Raw genomic sequence first — 23,176 nt, 5'->3', positions numbered from 1 at the left:
GTTATGGCAATGCTTCTGTAATGCTTTCCACAGGGACATCAATGCTTCGTCTCATTTACAACAAATTTACACTTGAGGACTGAAGGGGTTTTGATTTACACCTCTTTGAGCAATATTCCAGCATTATCATGAGACCAGACATGGACTTTTACCCATAATCGAAGTCGACCCCGGGTCTTCAGTTAGACAAGCTAAAGATTTAACCACAAGACCAACCCAACGCTCATGATAGATTTCCGGAAATAATCCTGTTCCCGTGCAGGTATCTAAAAGTCGGATATGACGAAGTATCGGCAATAATGAACCTGTTCTTATCCCAAGTCGTGGTCGTTGATATAACTGTTGATGTGTGCAGCCACCTTTGGGCATCATGCTGACTTGAAGGTATTGTTGAATACCGGAGTTGATCGTTGAATAAGTTCAATGTGTGACGCAGGTCTTAGTAATTGTAGGAGACATCAGCAACAGATGGAATACGCGTAGATACGGCTCCGTGTACGTCTTCTGCGGCTGTTGTTGTTGTGAAAGACAACACGAACTGAACCAACACAGGACGCTTGATGTGTAAACTGCCGTGTGTTCTCGTATGGGAGCTCATATATTTATATTGTATTATTCCCTTCCAGCACCATCATGATCTACACTCCCGGCGATCATGGTCCTAACATCGACAAGTGCCTGTATTTATCAGAACATACGACCAATGTTACCAGCATAGCAAACGGAATTGTCATAATAATGTCTCACTCGCTTGTTGGTCGCCCTATACCGCCTGGGTTTCTTGACAATGTGACACTTAAGAGCTCGTGTGTTGTCAGACGGTCTTTAGTTTGCCATTATCCGCAATGTCTTTGAACATCAATGCTTGTCAGTTATGAGGCATTGTGATGAGGTACCGTCTGCACAATCTTTACCATTATTTTGTCGATGTGTGATTCACTTGTCATTGGGAGACACACTTTACAATATGTCGTTACTTCATTGTTTTCCATTCTTTATGTGAGACAGACATTTAAAAATGCAGTCGCCTCTCTGTGCATTGACGCATCATTCTACTGAAGTTTTAATTGAAATCTGCATCATGAATAAAATTAATTTTTCTTATGTATTCGTTATCACTATTGTTAAAAAAAAGCATCAAAGGCTGACAAAGTTTTGTTCTTAAGACGTTGTTTCAAAATATTAGATATCATTATCTGGTGAAATAACGAAATGTTTGACTACAATTCGCTTTAATTCGAGCTATTGGTAGTCGAAGACGTCAGACACAAGGTAAAGAAATAGAGTTCAACATCGTAAACTCGAGTCCAAGAACTATCAAATATACGCAGTTATCCGAGGTTCGAGACAAGCGAAGTGATTTTAAACTATGGTGTCGAAATGATTCTGTCGGGACCTGACCTGGCAACGCCTTAAACGAGTTCGAGTTAATGAAGACTAAAGTATAGTTTATTGGTATAGTGTATAAAGAAAGTCAAAGGAAGGCACCGCAGTTCTTTGCAATGGTTGGCGTTCATCAGGTGACCAAATATATTCCTTGAATTAGCATATAGAATCGTGCTCGTAATTTGAGTGAGTGAGTGAGTATGGTTTTACGCCGCCTTTAGCAATATTCCAGCAATATGAAGGCGGGGGACACCAGAAATAGGCTTAGCACATTGTACCCATGTCGGGAATCGAACCTGGGGCTTCGACGTGACGAGCAAACGCTTTAAGCACTGGGCTACCCGACCGCCCCTCGTAATTTGAATGCCATACAGAATCCTCTGCTTCTGCGAGAGAAAGTTGGCTGAGAATACGATACGTTGTCCGTCGTCACTCACTCCCTACCCACTCACTCAACAACGACCGCCGTGGTCTAGTGGCTCAGCGGCTGCCAGGGCGTTCGATCCTGGGCGCGTCATACCAAAAGGACGTTAAAAAATCGTACTTGTTGTTACCCCGCCTGGCGCCCAGTAACCTAAACTTGTCTTGTCTCTGAAATGAACATATTTTACAGATCATTTAGCAGTTGTTAAATATTATAAATTGTCTGGGCCGCAACAAAACCTTGCCTGGATAGAGATTACACACAAAATGTAGTAATACCTCCTCCCGGACGTCATACTGATCTGGTGATATTGATAGGTGGCAGTCATTATGTTATAAGCGGCAGTGTTGATTGTAAATGGTAGGAATTTCATGAGGCGCTCATAAAATAGCATGTGTTCTGTTTGACTATGTATATATTCCAAGGCAGTGGGGCGGTCGGGTAGGCTAGTGGTTAAAGCGTTCGCTCGTCACGCCGAAGACCCGGGTTCGATTCCCGACATGGGCACAATGTGTGAAGCCCATTTCTGTTGTCCCCCGCCGTGATATTGCTGGAATATTGCTAAAAGCGGCGTAAAACCATACTCACTCACTCACTCCAAGGCAGTTGGTGTAATAGTGACCTCCCTTGATTGTTTACACTCCAAACTCCGTCCTAACCTTGACACATGTGTTAACATCTTTGTATAGAAAGTTTTGCGTTTAAATTTGGAGAATCATCAAGTAACAACATGTGTACATTGTTCTGAAAGCAGATTCACTTGAATGTAATCCTGGACTATCCAGTGCATCTATCTCCGAGTCGGTTCTATTTGATAAATTCCAGAGCTACCATAATTCCATTCTGAGCCATAACACCTGGAGCGGTCGGGTAGCCTAGTGGTTAAAGCGTTCACTCGTCGCTCTGAAGGCCCGGGTTCAGTCCCCACATGGGTACAATGTGTGAAGCCCATTTCTGGTGTCCCCCGCCATGATTTTGCTGGAATATTGCTAAAAGCGGCATGAAATCCAGCTAACTCACTCACTCTAAAAACACCCGTCCAATAAAAAAAACTTTAGTTAGAGATTGGCGATGAGGGTTGTGATGACCCTTTCGGGAAAAGTTTAGAGTTGAGAATGCGTTTTGGGAATCTATCATACTAGAATAAAAAAAAAAAGGTGACGCTGTTCTGTGGCATCAGTGATTGTCACTGGCAGAAAATGTCTGAAACGCTCGTAAAATGTCGAGTACTGTTGTGGCCAGATTCGACAACTGCTTAGTTGCAGCTACCTAGATTGGTTGTTGATAAACATAGCAAGTTTGATCAGGTCAAGAATTTTTGTTATGTGACAGTTTTTAGAAAACTGGTTGTAGACTTCCACGAGTGACACAAAGCCGGTTGATTCTCCGACCCGATTAATTGCGTCAACATGCCAATTGCGGATTGGATACGGATAAGAAAACACTTCATGTTCCTTCCAGCTTCTGAAACTACTTTCATGGGCCCAGCACGGGCCCAGCACGGGCCTTTTTGAAACATTCGACAGTGACAATCGTGCACTGACTTTTATAAAAGGGCCTTTTATCTATTTAACCAATTGTATCACTTTGACGGTATACCTTAAACTGTGTGTTTCAATAAAATTTGTTGATCGTGTGGTCGCATACTGATTTTCCTAGTTTAGTTTAGTCTGACTTAACCTCTGCATTATAGTTTGGAAATCAACTCGTAACAATTTCAGTAGTCATTCAAGCTGACAAAATGAAGGGGTCATTTTCAAAAGGGGCGCAACAAACTACTTAATGATCCTTATTCTCTAAACATTAAACTTTCATTAATTTCTTATTTCTGTCAAACAATAATCCAAAGATTAAACCAAACACTTCTAACCGTCAAAAAGCGGTTGGACTGAGGCGATGTTTCGTCCATGTGGCAGGGAGGCTATACTTGGCTTGCTCTTTCGCTTGCTATTTAGTTGAATGGGAGAATCTGCCTTCGTCTGTCCAATCGAATTTTTGATACTTTATTTCTGTGAAAAGTGCGTCTTTAAACCCTCGACACTACCGCTGTGTTTATGGTTATCCGATATGGGAATAGAAGGCATTATCTTGTCATTTATACACAACCTAACAGCCTGTTGCACGTGTCAGATTTTGCAACAAAATTCTTTACACCCATGCCATTACCTGAGCTTAAAAACGGGAGTGTCATGAATAACATTTCCATATTCATAAGACATTTGTACGATTCCAACTACATCATGAGCCTGTGTTCATGAATCACTCTTAAATAGTGATGATATGTTACGCGAAAAGCTGATCTTATCCTGCCCCATCGGTAGCACCCGTCACAAAAACATGCAAAGGCAAGTCAATTGTTCACCTAAACAGACACGGGACAGGGACGGATCCAGGATTTTAAAATGGGAGTTTCCACTCCGGCCATTTGTACCTTCAGTTTGCGGAGTCCACCCAAAACAATATACGATATGTAAACCATTATTGAGTTTACAACCAAATCAACATGTTATCGCGGTTCTTAACCTATTTTCACATTTAAAAAAGAGAGGGTTGTCACCCACTTGGTAACTCATCGCTCTTGTCATATAGTCTTGCAAAGAGCTTTTGTGGCTTTGAATCTTTATGCAAAGATCTAAATATGAAACTGCTGTATAATTGGTCTCCTTTATATATTCTTTGTCAGATTGGTATATCTTTGAAAGGGAAAAGGCGAGATGGTTATTGAAAGACACCTCAAGCCAAAATTAGCTTGATTTGACTTTGCCAATCCGAGCAGAAATTCTCATCCATCAGCCAGAAGGGGAGCACAATTAGTGCCCATGGGTTGCCTACTTCTTGCATTAATGTCTTACCCCCAAATTTTACCTAGAAATTTTTAAGAGGAAGTCAAGCCTTTTACGAATTCTTTTCTCAGGAAACTTTAGATGGCATTTGCTTTAATTTTTGACAAATTGCTCTGAACCTCTGTAGATAGATATGTAACTGTATCAATGATCACCACGTTTTGTAGCAAAAGCCCCATGAATCATTACGTTTGTCACGTGGAACAGTAGTATACAAAGTTTAAAAATCAATTGTTTTGAAATAATTGAACATGGCTCTTTTCTGAGATTGTAAAATGTCGACCAAAACCTTTGAGCTTTTTGAGAACCTACATGGTATTAATTCCACATATCTCAAATACGTTCTGTGAATATGAAGGAAGTCCTTCCTTGATTGTATTAAGGATTATGGTCAATCTTTGCCACAGGGATTGGATGGTGCATTTGCTGGACCCTGCAATATCACACTTTTTGTATGGATTTTCTGGAATCCAGTACAAAAGAGAAAAGGACATGTCTTCAGGGTTTTGAGTCAATCCAAAAGTTAATAGTACTGATGCATGGTTTAGGCTGATATCTCCTGGCCCTATGTGTGGTATTATGGGAGCCAGTTTTGGATTAATATACTTATACCAAGTTCTTTGGTCAAACAACAATCTGCATCCTCCAAAAACAAGCATATCTTAGTGTAGATGTAAATGTACACGAAACTTGGCTCATGGGAGTAGTGTTTATTAAAAACAGAACAGCTAAACAGTTTGTTTGAATGGGCTTACTTCCTTTTCTTTTTTTTCAGCGCCCCTGTCAGTTAGTCTGATACTGATTTGGACAAGACCCATTACACGTAAATATAAATAAAACTACCCTGGAATGACCTGCATGATATTTAATTAATGCTCCTGTTTTTCAAGGTTAAGGTTACCAAGTGTAAAATAGGTCTAAAAAGTGTGTACATCATAACTTGAGTATTTATGATTGGAATTTGACAACACGTGATATGCACGATTAAGGTCACTCATGATAGGACTTGTAATTGTCATTCAGAAAGTATTGTCAGTATGGTATGGATAAGTCATATTAGTATTTCCCGCATAAGTGTGGAATATCAAATATTTTCTCGTGTGTTGGCAAAGATTGAAGGTGTCAAGGTCCCCGGTGTGAAGTAGACCTCGGATTTTACAACATGTAATGCAACTGATCTCTTGTGCGGGGTCTCCCAAACCGGAAGTAGTGCAATTAAGCCTGAAGTGTTCATAACTTTGTTAAGGTAGCAAGCATGGGAGTTTCAGTTTTAAATTTCCACTGCATCGACAGGGTTATCTTTACCAAACCGGAAGTGCTTTCAATGAACCAAAATTGCATATAATTAGAAAAGGAATAGTTTAATTGCAATACACCCAAATACAAATGGTTCACTATACATGGTTCAATTAGGCATACAGTAGCTACATTTAATGATACACTTGAATGACACTGTCCCATTCTTCCTTTGGCCACACGCCATTCTTCTTCACGTTCTTGCCACTGCTGATCGAGTGCCAATGCTTGACTGGGGTGTTCCAGTTGTGGCCGTAGCTGGCGATGATGTAAGGCAAAGCAGGGCAGGGGACGCGTACTCGGATACCCACAAAGTGAGTCCAGCAAACCTCAACCTTCGGTAAAATGTACCTGAAATAAAATTCTTTTCATGAAATACATTACAGATGTTGTCTTCAAGAGATAGACAGTGTCAATCACGCTGAAAACTTATGAATATCCTCAGTCTGTTCTGGGTTTGCTGGCGTGGAGACAGTGTGGTTTGACGGTGATGTAAGGTAAAGCAGAGCAGGCAAAGCATACTCGGAGACCCATGAAGTGAGTGCAGCAAACCTCAAATTTTGCTTAAATGTACGTGAAATCGTAGACAGTGTCCATCACCAGATTCGAAATAGCAGAGCAAGCATAACGATGAATCAATGGATATGCTCAGTCTGTTCTGGGTTTTACTGATGTGGAGAAAATCATTGGCAGGTGGAGACTTCAAAGGTTCATTTCTTGAATACATTGGGCATTTGTCACTGGAGGTGGTGACCACAGACATGTCTATCTTCAGGGCATCAGGACCATTTGTCATAAATGAAGGCAAATGTCAATATGTTAAACACTGGACTTGGGCCCCAATTGTGCCCCCCTCCTTCGTGATCAGTGTCCCTATGCTCAACTTTACATTGTAACATAAAAGTAGGTATCACCGTGTATGTATACATTAATTAATGGAACTATTTTTGAAATCATCAACATGGAGGAACAGACTGAAATTTACCCTGACTTCCACATCAGAGATTTCGATGAAATATTGAGTGAATGGGACGACGAGACATTTTCTGAGATAATTCAAGAATTTGAAGGTAAATGAAATTTACCTTTTTCCATTAATTACAAAACAATAATCATAATTAAAGTAATTTTCTTGGGCTTGGCCAAAGGAAAAAACAAAACAAAATCAATTTTTAACATAGTAAAAACATTTATTGCAACTCTATTATAGTTATGACTTTCATACACCCACCTAATTTTGTTCTTATTATAACCCACAACAGCTGTTGAAGCTGAAAACCGTTCTGAGATGGCCCCTGAACTAGGAAATACAGCCAGCGTTTCCGTAGCGCCCAAAGTTCAAGCGTCCAGTGACCGCTTCTCGTCCCTTGATGAAAAAGCAGTACAGGACATCGTGGATGGGAACCTCTCCAAATCTACAGGCAGTTAAAATATTTCGACGTAAGCCATTGAATCATAAAAGAATACATAAACACATACCAAAATTTCCTACGCAGATTCGATCAACATCAGCGAGAGTTACCTCCCTTACACCATTGCCATGACAGCAATGTAAAGCGTGACCAATGTGTCATCGCAAAAATTGGCAATAATATAACGAGATTGACCAAAATCTTAACATAAATTAAATATTTCGTTTTGTAAGATTTGAGAAATGTTATACTAAATGGATATACGGAAATTTCATTTAAACACGACACCGTAATAATAACGAATATTTTACTCCCACTTACCGTCACATTTGTACCCTGAACAAGGCAATCTTTTCACTTCCAGAATGGCTTGGTTTCCGAGGTTTTGAATCCACGTTCGAAGAGCTTCCTGCTTTTCAACTGAACGAGAGACTGAGGTTCTTTTATGCCGAAGTCAGAAATGCTGAGGGAGACCTTTACTCAAAATCGATTTTTGTTGGGTTGCGTGCTGCCATACACAGGCATATCAGCGCAGCATAAACATTATCCAAGACCGGGAATTTCACACTGCAAACTGTCGTCACTTTGCTGTCAAACGCAGGTATTGAAAATCGAGAGATTTGCAAAATTACCGGCCACAAAATCGATGAATCGTTGAAGTCGTATTCCATTGACACGAGCTCGGCTCAAAAACGACATAATTCGAACATTTTTCAGGGACAGCAGCAGCTCGCTAACGAACGTAATTTGGTACCTGTCCAAGATACAAATATCCTGCCACTGTCCACTGCTCCCGTGAATAATTTCCAGGTTAATTCTTCTGCTAATTCCCACGGTCTCTCTCACATATGTTTTTCCACTGTAACAGTAAACAACTTTTTCCATCCCAGCTAAGCTGCATGTCTGAAATTTCGCACATGTTTGACGTCTCTTGTCACCACCTCAGTTTCAGGCGAGTTGACACTATCTTGTACAGGGGCCAAACAGTATGTACGTCTTTTCTAATTTTGATTATTTGTGTTGCATAGATACGCATAACTACCAATTACAAGTAGGATGAGGAACTGTGAAAAAGAATTAAATTTGTGATATTTCCTGTTGTTTGTTTATTTTCTGAGAAATGGGCTTGAACATGTGATCACCCCTTTCGTAAAATGGACCATCATTATTGGAGTACCTCGAAACCATTGATAGGTTTCGCGGCACCCCAAATCATGCATCTTTTCGAAGGTGAGCACGAGGAGACGTATTACTAAAGACAGTCTTGTTGTGTCATGCGCTCAGTAAATTAGTTCCTCCTAAATATCGATTTTATTTAACGTTCATTATACAATGTCGATAAATATTTCGTTTTGTAAGATTTGCGTGATGTTATGCTGAATGGATGTACGGAAATTTCATTTGAACACGACGCCGTACATCTCACAAATCTTACAAAACGAAATATTTATCTCCTTAATAACAAAGACGTTTAACTTAAGTTTTGGCTATATTAATGATCTAATATATAGAGGTTATCACGTGAGTGTATTTGGGGATGGTCAATATCCTGTATTAGGAATAAACCCTGTATTCAGCAGGCCTTGTTTGTTGTGAAGGGTGACTACTTTTGGACAGGATATGAACACCTGGTATCATCACTCTTTGGCAGTAGTTCATAAACACATGCATATGATATAGTCGGAATCGTACAATGGACTACCATTGATTTCTTATGATGATGGAAAAGGTCTTGTCGGATGTGAAGAGAAGACGCCATTGCTGACCTTTGTGGACAATGTCACAACAACACCATTTTAGCCAATCGAATAATCCCGGATATGACTGTGTTTCCAAAAACAACTAAAGTGATGTCATGTTTTGCAAACCCAAGTGTGCGAGTGTGTATAATGGTAAGAAAAGTGTAATGTTTTTGTGATAAGAAGAAAAAGTCGAATTGTTTGTACTCACTTAGATTTACGGCCCTTTCTTTTGTCAGTTGATCCATACCATTGGTATGTCTTCGCCTCATAGACGAAAAACACATCAACCTTGATGTGAGCTACAACGGCAAATGCGTAACTGTCAGATGGCTGCAATAGAGACACAAGATTTATTGTTTAAGGATATTGCTACTTTTGAGGGTATACAAATCTTTGCAGATTTGGATAAATTGTAACAACGTTAATGCAAATATTGTATACAGACCAATCAAGGCGGCGAGTAAATAAGTTTTGTTTGACATTTGTCCTGTCTATCAGTCTGAAACGATAATACAGTGGAGGTGGAGCCTTTATATACAGAGACTCCGTAAATTGGACGATTGGACGAGTCCAAAGTTACTACCCGTGTACCCACCCCCCTATTACCCGACTCTACCCGGGTATCCACTGTAGGTCTAGAGATAAGTACAGAAGGTTCGATTGGGATTCTTTTGACCATAGCCCTGGCAAAACGTATTTACGAGTAGATACATGTGTTAAACAATCTGGTCATGCATACACTGAAGTGGACGTAAGTTATATCTTTATTCAACCATATGAAAAGTCAGAAAGAATGGGTGCATAGTCAAAAAGAAATGCGAACATTAATGACTTGTAGAGTAACAATAGAGTTCCAGATAATATTTGTCATTAAACAATATATCACGTGACTAACCACGGGTCCAGATAGTCCGGCTATGGGTACCCGGGTCCTACTCAGTACCCACCGAGTTACCCGACCCAGCTTCTTAAGGTTAGGACAGATCAAATCAAATTTCCTTAAAGAAGGGTTTAAAACGACTTTTCTAAGATGAGTTAAAATATTCGCCAAAGAAGATTTCAAGGACAACTCTAAAGGAGAGTTAAAATCAAAATTTCTTGAAGAAGCGTTTATACATGACTACTCTAAGATGACTTAAACACAAATTGCGCTAAATAAGGGTTCTAAAGGATAGTTCAAACAAATTACCATACAGACGAGTTTAAATCAATCATCCCCAAAGAAGGGATGAACTCATACTATCTTTAAGTAGAGTTTAGACGCTTCTCCACAAAATCATACAGACTCACCTTCCCTGTCACTAACACGAGTTTAAACCCTGCTTTCAAAAACGCCGGTGTGATGCTTGTGCTGTACTCCTGAATGGGAATCTCAATGTCTATATCAGTAGTATGAGCGATGAAACCACACTGTCGGTACCAACCTGATGAAGGTAAGATAGAATATTCGAGATGTAGTAATATTGTGGCAGAATGTCCGTCAACAATGGACAAATTTTGCATTTTCTCTATATCTTTGCATAAAATCCCGTTAAGTTATATTGAGGCCCATTAAATTTTGAGGACAGACATTATTCCCATCTGGAGATTCGAACGCAGAGCTCCATCATGATCACTAGATTAGCCCACCCTCCAAGGTTTACTTGATGTAAATAGAAAGGAAATCTATAAAGATGTGTGGTACAAATTGAACAAAGAAGCCATTATTGCCATCATTACTAAAGTCTCCCTGGTCACAGCTGAAGTAAGTATATCTTGAAATGCAGTGTGCCTTTGCTATGTAACAGAACAGTTAGTTCAACCCACCGACTTTTATAATCTGACAACCAGGTCACAACTAGACTACGAAGGACAAAAGTCAACTGTAAGAGCAGTCATGGATACAATTTTGAACGGCTTGAACATAGAAGTAAGACGAGTTCTATGGATCCATAGAACTCGTCCTACTGCATCACACCAACTTCTAAATGCCACTTAAAGAAGTTATGCTTGAACATACCACGATGAAGAACAATCTGTCAGTGAGATGTTCACCCGTGAACTTTAACACCCAAGAAAACTAAGATCGAGTGTTTCTTTTCTGCTCTAACTGTTTCATTGGCATTCTTGAAGTTGGTGAGTAAATAAGAAACTCTATAGATGGCAAGTTCTGGTTTATTGCATTCAGCAACGTTTCTATTTAGATTCTTACACCGTTATCAAGCTAGAGTGACTTAAACCAAGTAATGAGAGGTATATATACATCATATGTTGATCATGTTCATTCATTTATTCATTCATTTGTGAACCCGGATTTTATGGCTTCTGAGGGTTTTCGTTTCCTGAAGTCCTGATGTTTGGTAGAGAGGATCTGGACATCAAACAGAATTTGATGGCTGTGAAACTGGTGGTTTGAAAGGGTGTACTTGCTGTGTGCTTTTTTAGGAGCGGCTTTATGCTCTTTGATGTTGGCGGGAGGTTTCACAAATATACGAGTTACTACAGCCACAATTAATCTTATGGATTACTTCTTTGGGGGCTTCGTGTTGGAGGAATGGTTACAGCCATTGCCTTGGAGGGTGAAACTAAGGGATGGTGAAGCAAGGAATATGGGTATTATTACACAACGATCAACATTTCTCTTCTGACTAATTCTAATGTGTTGCCCTACCGGGAGCACACGCCACTCACTCAATTTGAACACAAAAGTATACTTTCCTTGCCTGACGTTGCAGAGCATATTTCCTGCCTTGCTGCAACTGCTGTCAGTAATCAGTGATTGACCAGACAGAAGATAGAGTGACAGTTCTGACACTAAAGGGCATTTAATGATTTTGTTAAAACTAAAAGAACAATGTTTTAAAGTACATATGCTGTGTACAAGATTAACAATGTGTCTGGAACACGTGGATGTCGAGGTAAGGGAGGGGACGTCATCAGATCCAGAAGTGACGTCAAAGTTATCTTAATCTAGAAGGATGACTTCACTAGTGGAATATAATGATAGTTCGTCCAACGTTTATGTCATATTTGCTAGCCAAACTACAGGATGTATGGCAATTATGTATCAGATGCAGTATTCTTAAGATTATTAAAAATGATAACTTTTGTTTGATTTCTATACATTTCTATGTTTACTGTGAAAGTAGAATGCTTTAACTTAATGGCCACACTTATTGGTTTGCAGCTATTGTAAATAGGTACAAGCCTTTCTGTTATACATGTTGTAATTCTTAGAATTTTGAAAAGATCTCACCAAGACATGTGCCGCTACTGAGCCAGAACTGGATGCCAAGATCATCTAGAACCTTTGTGACTTGTAACATGACTTGTGTCCCATATTGTGTCATTGTTGAAGTGGCCTGATGGTTGTGCCTCAGGTATTTCTGTCCCCTTTCATAATCACACTCAATAAACTCGGCCTTTGAGATCTGGACCAGGAAGTGTTCTACTGTGTGAGGGAGGTGGAGCCACATGCCGTCCACGAAGATGCCTCTGAGAGAGAATCTGGTCAGTACAGGAAATAGGACTTGAGTTTCTACTGTACTGGCACACTGGTGCTTTAAGCAACATCTGGTTGTCGGGGTTTTTGTCACAAAACTTGGTGAACACAGACACAGTTACTTATGTATATTCAGAGGTTCGGGACAATTTGTAGAAAATGAAAGCAAATGACATCTGAAGTTTGCTGAGAAAACAATATGTGAAATGTCCGACTTCCTCAATGGTAACATCTATGTAAAATTAGGGGGTAAGGCATTTAGGCAAGATGAACGGCATCCCCATGGGCACCAACTGTACTCCCCTTCTTGCGAATCTCTTTCCTTATGCATATGAATCGGAATTTCTGCTCGGATTGGCAAAGTCAAAACAAGGTAATGTGGCCAACTTTAGCTTCAGGTATATCGATGATCTGATATCTTTCAATAACCGTTAAATAGGCAAATCCCTTCCAATTCAACATTCCAGTAGTCAATTTATGGCGAGCAATATTCTCGCGGTTCCCGCCTTTAGTGTCTACATTTACCAATATTTTGGTTACAATTAAACATACCCTTTCTATCACGATTTCAAAGGGTGTCATACGACTCTTGCTCGAAAGTTGTTTGATCCTGGTTTCAACAGTGAAGACCTCAGTAAAACTTTGAAAATGCTTTATGATAGACACGTGAAGAACATGTCCAAATGTGACGCATCAGTGACAAATTATGACGCATGCAATTCTCCGTTCTCTATCAGATGTTCCCATGTTTTTCCAGGTGAACAATTGACTTGCCTGTCCGTGTTTTTGTGATGGCTGCCACCGGTGGGGCACAAAACGCTCACCTTTTCGCGAACTCGATGTATCATCACTATTTGATAGTGATCCATAAACACCTGCTCATGAAATAGTCGGTATCATACAATCGACTCTGCTTTTAGCAGACATTTATTTTTAAAATGGAAAGGGTTTTGTTGTTTTTATTATCGTCAAGTACCTGTCATATGCTCCAGCACTTTGTCCAAATGTTAGATTTAATACTGTGGTACTCGATGGTTCCAGCGAACTGTGCCACAAGAAGTTGTCTGCCCTTTTGTAGAACACCACCAGGTGGATAAGAGGACGGACGTTTCCCAACTGGTGGATGAGGTAATGTGTAGGAATACTGGGAACACTTAACCTCTCAAAGGACAGCAGACGGGGGTCAGGAGAGGTCCACTCATTAAGTATAATGTAATGGTCATTCAGATCTGGAATGAGAGATCCCTGAAACAAACATGTTCAGCTGATATTTGCTACATTTAGGAATATCTGCTGTGAATCGTGATGGTCAAATAGTTAGATGAAGTTTTATATATCATATTTTCAACCATGATGTAAATAAATGGCGACTTTAATCATTGTTCCAAACGTGGCATGGTATCAATTTTAATATTTGTTTGGCGATGTGGAATGAAATGATATTATGATAAACAGATCGAAGTTGGACATTTGTAATCCATAAGGTTATAACATCCATAATATCAAAATGTTCTCGTTCAATGACAATGTTCTGTTTTTTTTTGTAAAATGCAGTACCCTCGTAGAATGGCAACACAGAAATGCGTTGTATTGCTTTGTGAGTACCTTTATCATACCTCCATATCATAAGGATGAGATCGGGTTGGTTCCCGTGATCTTGATAAAATGCAGCCATTATAGAAATATATTTGAGAGCTTGAGAATAAATCCATTATACCCCGCAACGAAGAACACAGGCTGCACGTCGGTTTCTGAGCTGGAGAATAAATTCCTAACGCGACATAGTGCAAGTTAACCTCAGCTCAATCGGACAGCTGTTTTCTATCAATTTTGAATTTGTTTTAATTCTTTTACAATGGCAGATAAAAACATGTCGGTAAGATAAATTCGTTGTAGCAGTATCATGAGGGGTACATGTGTTACTTTGCGTCACAACTTACGAGTAGTTGTCATACCAGTCGCCTCCGGCTGATATATACATTACTAACAATACCAAGGATACAAACATGAGCTGAAGGATGTAAAGACATTAATTATGACTAGCATCAGATCGTAGAGAATATCTAAACATATTCTAATGAATGTCTTAAGAACGATTGTTGAATATAGTGTAAGGATTAGAAAACTTAAAATACGTAACCAACAGTGCAAAGATTCATGTATTTGCCTTCAATTTATACGATATGGATAAGACCATTTCGTTGATATAATACTGTTTGCAAAGAATTCTTTTCTTCCGAAAATAGAAGGTAAGTTTAGATGAAATATATTGTATTAATCTGTATTGTCCTTCAATTATTTTTTCAGTGTTTAATTTTTTTTACCTACTTTTTTCTCCCAGTCTGCTTCAAACACCCCGAGTGAGAGGATATTTCCAGCCGAGCACAGGACACAAGGAAGCTTTGACTCACTGATGGCCAACCACGACCGCAGTACGACCGGCTCGATGACAAATATGGGGATACCTCGATGGAGGCACTGGCTGGTGACTGTGCTGACCAGATCCTGTTTAACTCAATGTTGTGGTGAAGAAATGATGAAACGATTTTGTCTATTTGTTGCATACTACAGCATGTGAATTGACGGTAGTCTGGCCATCTGGGTAAGGATTTGTTGAATTTATTTAAGCAAGTATCGCTGAGCGTTATTTAGTGTGCTTCATGCTGATTGGCCAGTCCTCGCCAACAGTAGTATGGATGGTGGGGGTATGATAACACCCCTCCCTGGACCAGTCTCAAGCCCTGACAATGCTTCTAAGGAGCTCTTAAGTTTATTTGAATTATGTGATGATGATCCCTGGATCGCCATGTGTCAAGATGCCATCCTAAATCAAGGAAACCTTTAAGAAACGTTGTGAAGAAAATATTCTCCAAGCTATCAGACTTCTTTACAGAATACATCTTCAGTCTTAATCCAACATACTCAGCAACAGGAGTTCCAGCACACTCATCCTTCATCTCATCTTACCTAATACCTTTTTATATACTGTGCTGAGCTATGGATTATCCTCTTGGTTATCCTCTTGTATTTCCATTAACAAATAATCTGTATCGTTATATAACACCTCGCCTCTATCCCCATTTTACTTTTTATGTACATTGTAATAAAAGTAATAATTTCAGTGTTTTGACGAGTCAAGAATACTCATACCAACGTGTACTGTTCTGTTGAATTATACTACTCAAAATTTGATAAGGATCACTAGGTGATATGTGTGTAAGTTACCACAAACATAACAAAAGACATGACTCTGACTCAGAAACGTGTTTAATCATGTTATGAATGAAAATTCATGAACGGCATGAACTTGTATCAATATGGAATGTTTGAAATCTGCAAACACCAAAAGGCATTTCATTAAAAAATGTTAACAGCAAACAAGAGAAAGAATTACACAGTTATGAGGGATAGTCCATCATTACACTTAGTCGATGAAGTGTCAATATCGAGTATGACCTCCCCTTGCATCAATGACGGCCTGACAACGTCGAGATATGCTGTCAATAAGCACCCGGATGTTCCCAATGGGAAGGTTGTTCCACTCTTCCACGAGGGCATGTCCGAGCTCTGCCAAAGTCGTGGGTTGTGCTCTACGGCGTGAAAGGGCAACTTGCAGCATGTTCCAGACATGCTCAATCGGGTTCAAGTCCGGCGAGCGCGCTGGCCAATCCATGCGGACAATTGTCTCCTGCTCAAGGTACTGCTCAACCACCCTGGCGCGATGAGGACGGGCGTTATCATCCATCAGGATGAACTCAGGGCCAACAGCACCAGCGTAGGGTCTGACGTACACATCGAGGATCTCATCCCGGTACCTCACCCCCGTCATTGTTCCTCTCTCCAGGACATGAAGATCTGTCCTTCCATCTCTGTTGATTCCACCCCACACCATGATGGAACCACCACCATAACGGTCATGTTCACTGATGTTGGCATCATGGAAACGTTCACGTTGTCGTCGCCACACCCGCTGCCTCCTGTCTGTAAAGTCCAAACAATACCTGGACTCATCGGTGAACAGAACTGGAACCCAATCGTTCCGTGTCCAAGTGACATGATCTTCAGCCCATTCCAATCGCTCCCGCCGGTGTCGAACAGTCAGGGGGATTCGGACACATGCCCTTCTCGAGTAGAGACCTGCATCGTGAAGACGATTCCGTATCGTCTGAGTGGACACATTCACCTCCTAGGCGTTCAGGAGGTCGTTACGTAGGCTGGTTGCTGTCCAGAAGGGATGACGTCGTGCCTGAAGAGCCACAAAAAGATCTTGGCGTTGGGTTGTCGACCTCTGACGACCACCCCCATGTCGGTGTGCTGCTGTACCAAAATTTTGCTGTCGGGACCAGGCCCTGCTTACAACGCTCTGGCTGACGTTTAGTGCATTGGCAACGTCACGTTGTGAATAGCCAGCATCAAGCATTCCAATACATCTGCCCAGTTGTTCTGTCGTCAGGCGACGCCTTACACGTTGAGGGGGCATTGCGTCGATAAACGTAGTGTAAACACTCAATTGAGTTTACAGTTTCAGAATGAATCAGACACCGTTGCCTGATTGGAAATCGTGCAATGGTAGCAAAAGCATGAACTGTGATGTGAAACGCATTTCCCATGGCATGAAATGCACGTGCACGTGTGTTGGAGACGTTTTTGATTTCACTTGAACACATTATTGCCAGTTATGCAGTTATTTTGTTTATTTATTCAGAAAAATATCTACGATCCTTATCAAATTTTGAGTAGTATATATATTGATCTTCTTCATATGTAATGCTGCTAAGTCATGATCAAATATCTTACTTCCATTAAAGGCTTGACTAGCTATTAGTTTCCTAAGTCTTTCATCCTCGTGAGATTTGGCTAATTTAACATCAACACGCTTCCTTATATTCTCCATAGATTTACCAAATACTGAGTTATTCGAGAGCTTATAAGAGTTCTTTTCGAAATCACTATTAGCCATCTTTCTTAAAGCTGTGTTCAGTCTCACATAAGGTTCCAAGGACCTGAACAAACTTAAGAACTCTAGTTTCATGTCTAATGATAGATGTAACTGGAGAATTTTCTGGGGCAGAGCTCATCTTGTGTACAACAGTGCCTTTAGAATTCCCAAAATCATTTACAGCTAAAATATTTTGCTTTTACACCTGGTTAATTTGTGATATTGGTGTAGGCGCATCTATATCTTGGAAGTTAAGTCCATCAGTTTGGGCATAGCACGAAGGTCTATGAATCTGCAGGAAATAAGGCCGATCTTAATGCCTATCTTAAACAGTTTTCATCATTATCTTTAAATATCAGTTATTGCTGATTTGTTTTATAATATGAGGGTAAATCTATAAAAGATCCACCTTTCAAGGCACATTAATTGCTATATCTAAATATAAAGTATCAATTCTAACCACAACCCAACCTGAACCTCTACTAGTTCATTAAACTAGTACAAATTTTAACTCGACTGGCTCATCAATTTTACTAACTGGTAGATTATGAACAACTGGTTTGTTGTAAAGCAATCGCAATAAACTCAACCTTTCTTCTTCGAGCATGACAACTTAGACCATGTTGTTTGGACAATGCCTTCAGCTCTCTAACACAAGCCATCGTGCTGTATATCTACATGTGTATGCAAAGTCAATCTCTAAAATGGTTGTCTCGATGTATCTGTTCTTATGAGTATCTGATAACTAAACAATCATTTTGTGCTATTGGGGGCATGGGGGGCTCAGTCGTCTAAGGCGCTGCGATTCGCTGTGCAGAGTTGCGTCCCTTGAGCACGCCAGAAACCTATGATTGTGGGTTCGAATCCCGGTTCGCCCCGATTATGTTTCCAGGTTTGTCAGCACCATACCCGTGCTCGTGGGTTTCACCTCGGGTTTTCCACCCACATTAAGCTGACATGCCGTGATATAATTTGAATACTCTTAAAAGCGGCGTCAAACCCATCTCACTCACTCACTTTTGTGCTATTCATATTACGCGTGTAAGTATCATGCTCCCAACAAACACGCACAAATCCAATATGTGAGCCGTGCATGAACATGTACATGCAAATTATGAATCACGGCCTTAAAATCGAGGAGATATCTTCATGAATGTGTACTAAAAGATGCATTTTTTAAATTTCGGAATAAATAGAGTTTTATTGAACTTTTTGTTAAGAATAGCTGCTTTCCCCGATGGTATATATAAGCACCAGTTACTGATAGTGTTAATTTTGTGAAGCAAGATTAGATTTACTAAATATGATACCTATCACATTACCGTCAGAGCCAGGTTGTTCAGCTTTTCCAACTTGAAGTGACGAATGACAGCACACACGCATCCCACGAACATCAAGGGACAGATGATGTGTAATATACGCTTCAAGCGGCGTTGGTTCAAGGAACGCATTCTAAAATAAATAACAACAAAACACTAAAGGAAGAATCACACTTAGTGAGTGAGTACGGTTTTACGCCGCTTTTAGCAATATTCCACCAATATCACTGCTCCGCATATTGTACCCATGTCGGAAATCGAACCCGCGTCTTCAGCGAGACGAGTGAACACTTTAACCACTAGGCTATCCCACCGCCCTAGAATCACACTTAGAGTTTGGTGGTCTAAGCGATGAGGGGCATAAACTAAAGTTCGTCTGAGAGTCCACAACTGTTTATTTAGACAATGGCGCTGCGTGTTCAGAACAAGTCAAGTCTAAACTAACCTTCCCCAGGTCTACTGGCTGGTCACTTGTATACCATAAACTTTTTCTGCAGAGTTGTGACTGTCTACCATTGGTTCACAACCAATGTGTACTTCATTTTGTTGAACAAGTTATGATGTCTTCTTTGATGGGGATTAAGAAGTTGGAGTACTTTGTATGGCTAGACCCCAATCAGTCATAATCCTTTTGTTGTTTATATTACTGGCTTCGTCCTCTTGCTTATATTACAGGCTCCATCGGCCAATATGTTTTACCCTTCTGTGTACATTCCAGACTTCTCTACTCCAGTGTAACTGCATCTTAAACTTACTCATCTGTATACACCCTGCCTCATATCCTTTATATATACTTGTCAACCATACTCTGTATATCACTTGCTTGATAACGGTGTTAGAACATACACAGAAACGTCGCTCCTAATTGTAATAAAGAAGTTGTACATCCATATATTCATCTTATCCTTACTAAGAACACACAATGCACGCACAGTGGTGCGGGACTTAAGCCCCCCAAATACGAGAATCTGTACTTTACTCAGGAAGTGTTATCCCAAATATAACATTTGATATCCTTACTAAGTTATGATTTCCTGCCGTGGAGAGCTTTACCAATGTCCTCTTTTGCTCATCCGGAATTATTGACGGGGGTGTATCGAGTGTTTGCCACATGTCAACCTTCCTTCAAGTGTTAAAATTGATTCTCTGATCAATACACAGTGTGTAGACCCGGGACACGCCACTGTGGCTATTAATGCTATTGTTGCCAACTTACAGCTGTGCCGCTGTGCCGTCTGCTGTCCCATCAGAAAAAAAGTTGGGGGGAGCTTTTGTTGTATTTTTGTGAGATCTTTAACAGAAACAGTGTTTATGCATGTTACCCTTGTAACCTCCTTGCGAACACACTGGCACTACCTAGCCTAGTATGAAGATGAAGATCTTCAATTTATCTGTTTGTGTGTATGCTTCTGTAATTGCACAATACATTCTAACATTAATTCTAACAATACGTTAAAATATTTTTTTTTGTTCAAGTGTAGGCTGATTGAACCTACCTGGTGAGTTGTCCGTGTGTATCAATATCACCAACCACAGGATCTATGTATACTAAGTCGCAGCTGTGTATATTTGCACCAGTCAGAACAACTATACTTTTGAAAAATAACCAATAGTTTTGGTCTGTTGACTGTCCGTTTTACTTTTTAAACTTCACGTTAAGAACGGCCAGTGTAGTTCCTGGCTCAGACTCAACTTCAAAAACAATAGCGTGACGTCATCATACTAGTTTAATTACTGCTAACTGACATCATTTAATAAAGACATTCTTATTGATGAGCTGCTTTCTTCGTAAATAATGATTCTACACTCACTGTCAGTGAGGTACTATCTCTCGAATATTTTGATCAGCTGATTCGCACGTCACACTGAAGACCCGGGTTCGATTCCCGACATGGGTACAGTGTGTGAAGCCCATTTCTGGAGTCCCCTGCCGTAATATTGCTGGAATATTGCTAAAAGCGGCATAATACTATACTCACTCACTTTGATCAGTTGATTAATTAATATTGGACTGACATCAACGGACAGTGCGTTTGCATTTTAATTTCCTTTCTAGTAAAACTGAATAAAAGGGAAGAGTGATTTTGGATGATAAATATATATCTCCAATGAGGTATCGAAAGTAGTAAGTTCAATGGCATAGGAATTTGGGCTGTAAGACAAGTATTATTTAAATGTGGTTATGGCTATGTTTGGATGAACAAAATGTGAATTCTTATTCTCAGCATTGTACATACATTCTACTACTATGGGCCTGTGGCCTCCAGAGTACGGAAATAAGACAGATGTTAAAACTTCTGAATAAGGTTATCTTTGTGCCTTGGGTAAATAAAATTGACCTTCTACATGAATAACAATTTGTATCATTTATGATTGGCGTGTTATATCTGTCTCCCTCAACTTTGGATGAAATATAGACAATCTATCTATCTATTTGATCAAAGTATTCTAGATCTTTCCTTGGTAGAAAGCACTGATTAAGACAGTCCTATTCTAAAAAAGAGTATTTTCGTTATTTATCCCCTACTCCATAAGTATAACCGACCAGGTAAATCCAGAATCTAATGGTCAAACTCGTGAATGAAATATGATATTTTTCTCTGGTGTCCTGGAATATGGTGAGCTTATTTCGCATGAAGATTGTTCAACACTTCAACATTTCGATCCTTGGGCTCTTTTCACAGATTCAAAAGGAATTAACCGCACTGACATGAGGTAGCTTTACCAAACCGAAAGTGGTGTTAATAAACCAAAATTGCGTATAATTAGAAAAGGAATAGTTTAAATGTATCACACAAAAATCCAAATGGTTCAGTAGACATGGTTCTATGAGGTATACAGTAGCTACAGTAACAGATACACTTGAATGACACCGTCCAATTCCTCCTTTGGCCACGCTCCATTCTTCTTCACGTTCTTGCCACTGTTGGTCCGGTCCCTGGGTTTGACTGTGGTGTTCCAGTTGTGGCCGTAGTTGGCGGTGATGTAAGGCAAAGCAGAGAAGGCAAAGCAAACTCGGAGACCCATGAAGTGAGTCCAGCAAATCTCAAATTTTGCTGAAATGTATCTGAAATCGTAGACAGTGTCCATCACCAGATTCGAAATAGCAGAGCAAGCATAACGATGAATCAATGGATATGCTCAGTCTGTTCTAGGTATTACTGATGTGGAGAAAATCACTGGTAGGTGGAGTCTTCATAGGCTCATTCCTTGAACCCATGGAGCGTTTGTCACTGGAGGTGGTGACCATAGACATAGTTACATCTTTATCTTCAGGGTTCAGGACCATTTGTCAAAAATGAAAGCAAATGTCAATATGTTAAACACTGGACTTAGATGTAGATGCAGATATCTCAATTGTGCTCCCCTCATTTCTAATTGGTGCCTTCATTCTCGGATTGGCAAAAGAGCATCATGCGACTCTTGCTCAAAAGTTGTTTGATCAATATTCAAGCCCTCAGTCAAGCTTTCAAAGGCTTTTATGGAAGACATGCAGAGGACATTTCAAAATTGGACGCATCAGTGACAAAAATTATTGTCAATGTATCTCACTATTTGGACTTGTACCATATGCTCCCGTGTTTATTGTGACGGGTGCAAACGGTGTGACAGGATATGCGCAGTATTTTGCGAACACTGCTATAATCACTATTTGACATTATAAACACACCCGCTCATGATATGGTCGGAATGATACAACCGACTATTATTATTAAAATGGAAAGGGTTTTGTCGCTCTTATTATCGTCATGTCAAGGACCTGTAATATGCTCCAGCACATTTTCAAAGGTTAGATTTGATAATGTGGTACTCGAACAGTGCCACAAGACGTTGTCTACCCTTTTCTAGAACACCAGCAGAAGAGGGTCAGGAGAGGTCACCCCAATAAGTACAATGTCATGGTCATTGAGATGTGGAAGGAGTGAGTGAGTGAGTATGGTTTTACGCCGCTTTTAGCAATATTCCAGCGATATCACGGCGGGGGACACCAGAAATGGGCTTCACACATTGTACCCATTTTGGGAATCGAACCCGGGTCTTCGGCGTGACGAGCGAACGCTTTAACCACTAGGCTACCTGACCGCCCCAGATGTGGAAGGAGAGATCCTTGATACAAACGTGTTCAGCTGATATTTGCTACGATTAGTGTCAGTCATGATCACATATCAAATAGTAAGATAAAGATTTATGTCACATTTTCCGCATGACGCAAATAAGTGGCAACATTAATAAGTGTTTCAAACGCGGCATGGTAATTTAACATTTGTCTGAGGATATGGACAAGCACGTTTTTTTATGATAAACAGATCGAAATTAGACATTTGTAACCCACA

The 23,176-nt window shown here is 40.1% G+C and overlaps 1 protein-coding gene across 1 annotated transcript; it reads right to left on the bottom strand.

Moving 5' to 3' along the window:
* Positions 1–6,083: 6,083 nt before the first annotated feature.
* On the bottom strand, positions 6,084–21,869 carry LOC139478377 (ribitol-5-phosphate transferase FKTN-like). Its single transcript, XM_071260812.1, has 9 exons — positions 21,691–21,869; positions 20,059–20,133; positions 18,846–18,975; positions 14,913–15,089; positions 13,561–13,829; positions 12,339–12,589; positions 10,394–10,527; positions 9,312–9,433; positions 6,084–6,300 (listed from the first exon to the last, which is right to left on the bottom strand). Exons 1-9 carry the CDS (start codon positions 21,867–21,869, stop codon positions 6,084–6,086), a joined length of 1,554 nt encoding a protein of 517 aa, XP_071116913.1.
* Positions 21,870–23,176: the final 1,307 nt, after the last annotated feature.

The sequence above is a fragment of the Haliotis cracherodii genome, unplaced genomic scaffold (assembly GCF_022045235.1).
Source record: "Haliotis cracherodii isolate W230 unplaced genomic scaffold, xgHalCrac1.p SCAF_4, whole genome shotgun sequence".
NCBI lineage: Eukaryota > Metazoa > Mollusca > Gastropoda > Lepetellida > Haliotidae > Haliotis > Haliotis cracherodii.
The sequence above is the reverse complement of the archived record's forward strand: the minus strand, read 5'-3'. Positions and strand labels throughout refer to the sequence as shown.

Bases quoted from the DNA above. Each gene is read 5' to 3' on its own strand.
- LOC139478377 (XM_071260812.1), bottom strand. From the start codon at position 21,869: ATGGGTCTCCGAGTTTGCTTTGCCTTCTCTGCTTTGCCTTACATCACC. The intron at 18,976-20,058 runs GTAAGTTGGCAA...TATTTATTTTAG, and splicing joins GACGGCACAGCGGCACAGCT to AATGCGTTCCTTGAACCAAC. The intron at 15,090-18,845 runs GTAATGTGATAG...TGAGTTAAACAG, and splicing joins TGAACAACCTGGCTCTGACG to GATCTGGTCAGCACAGTCAC.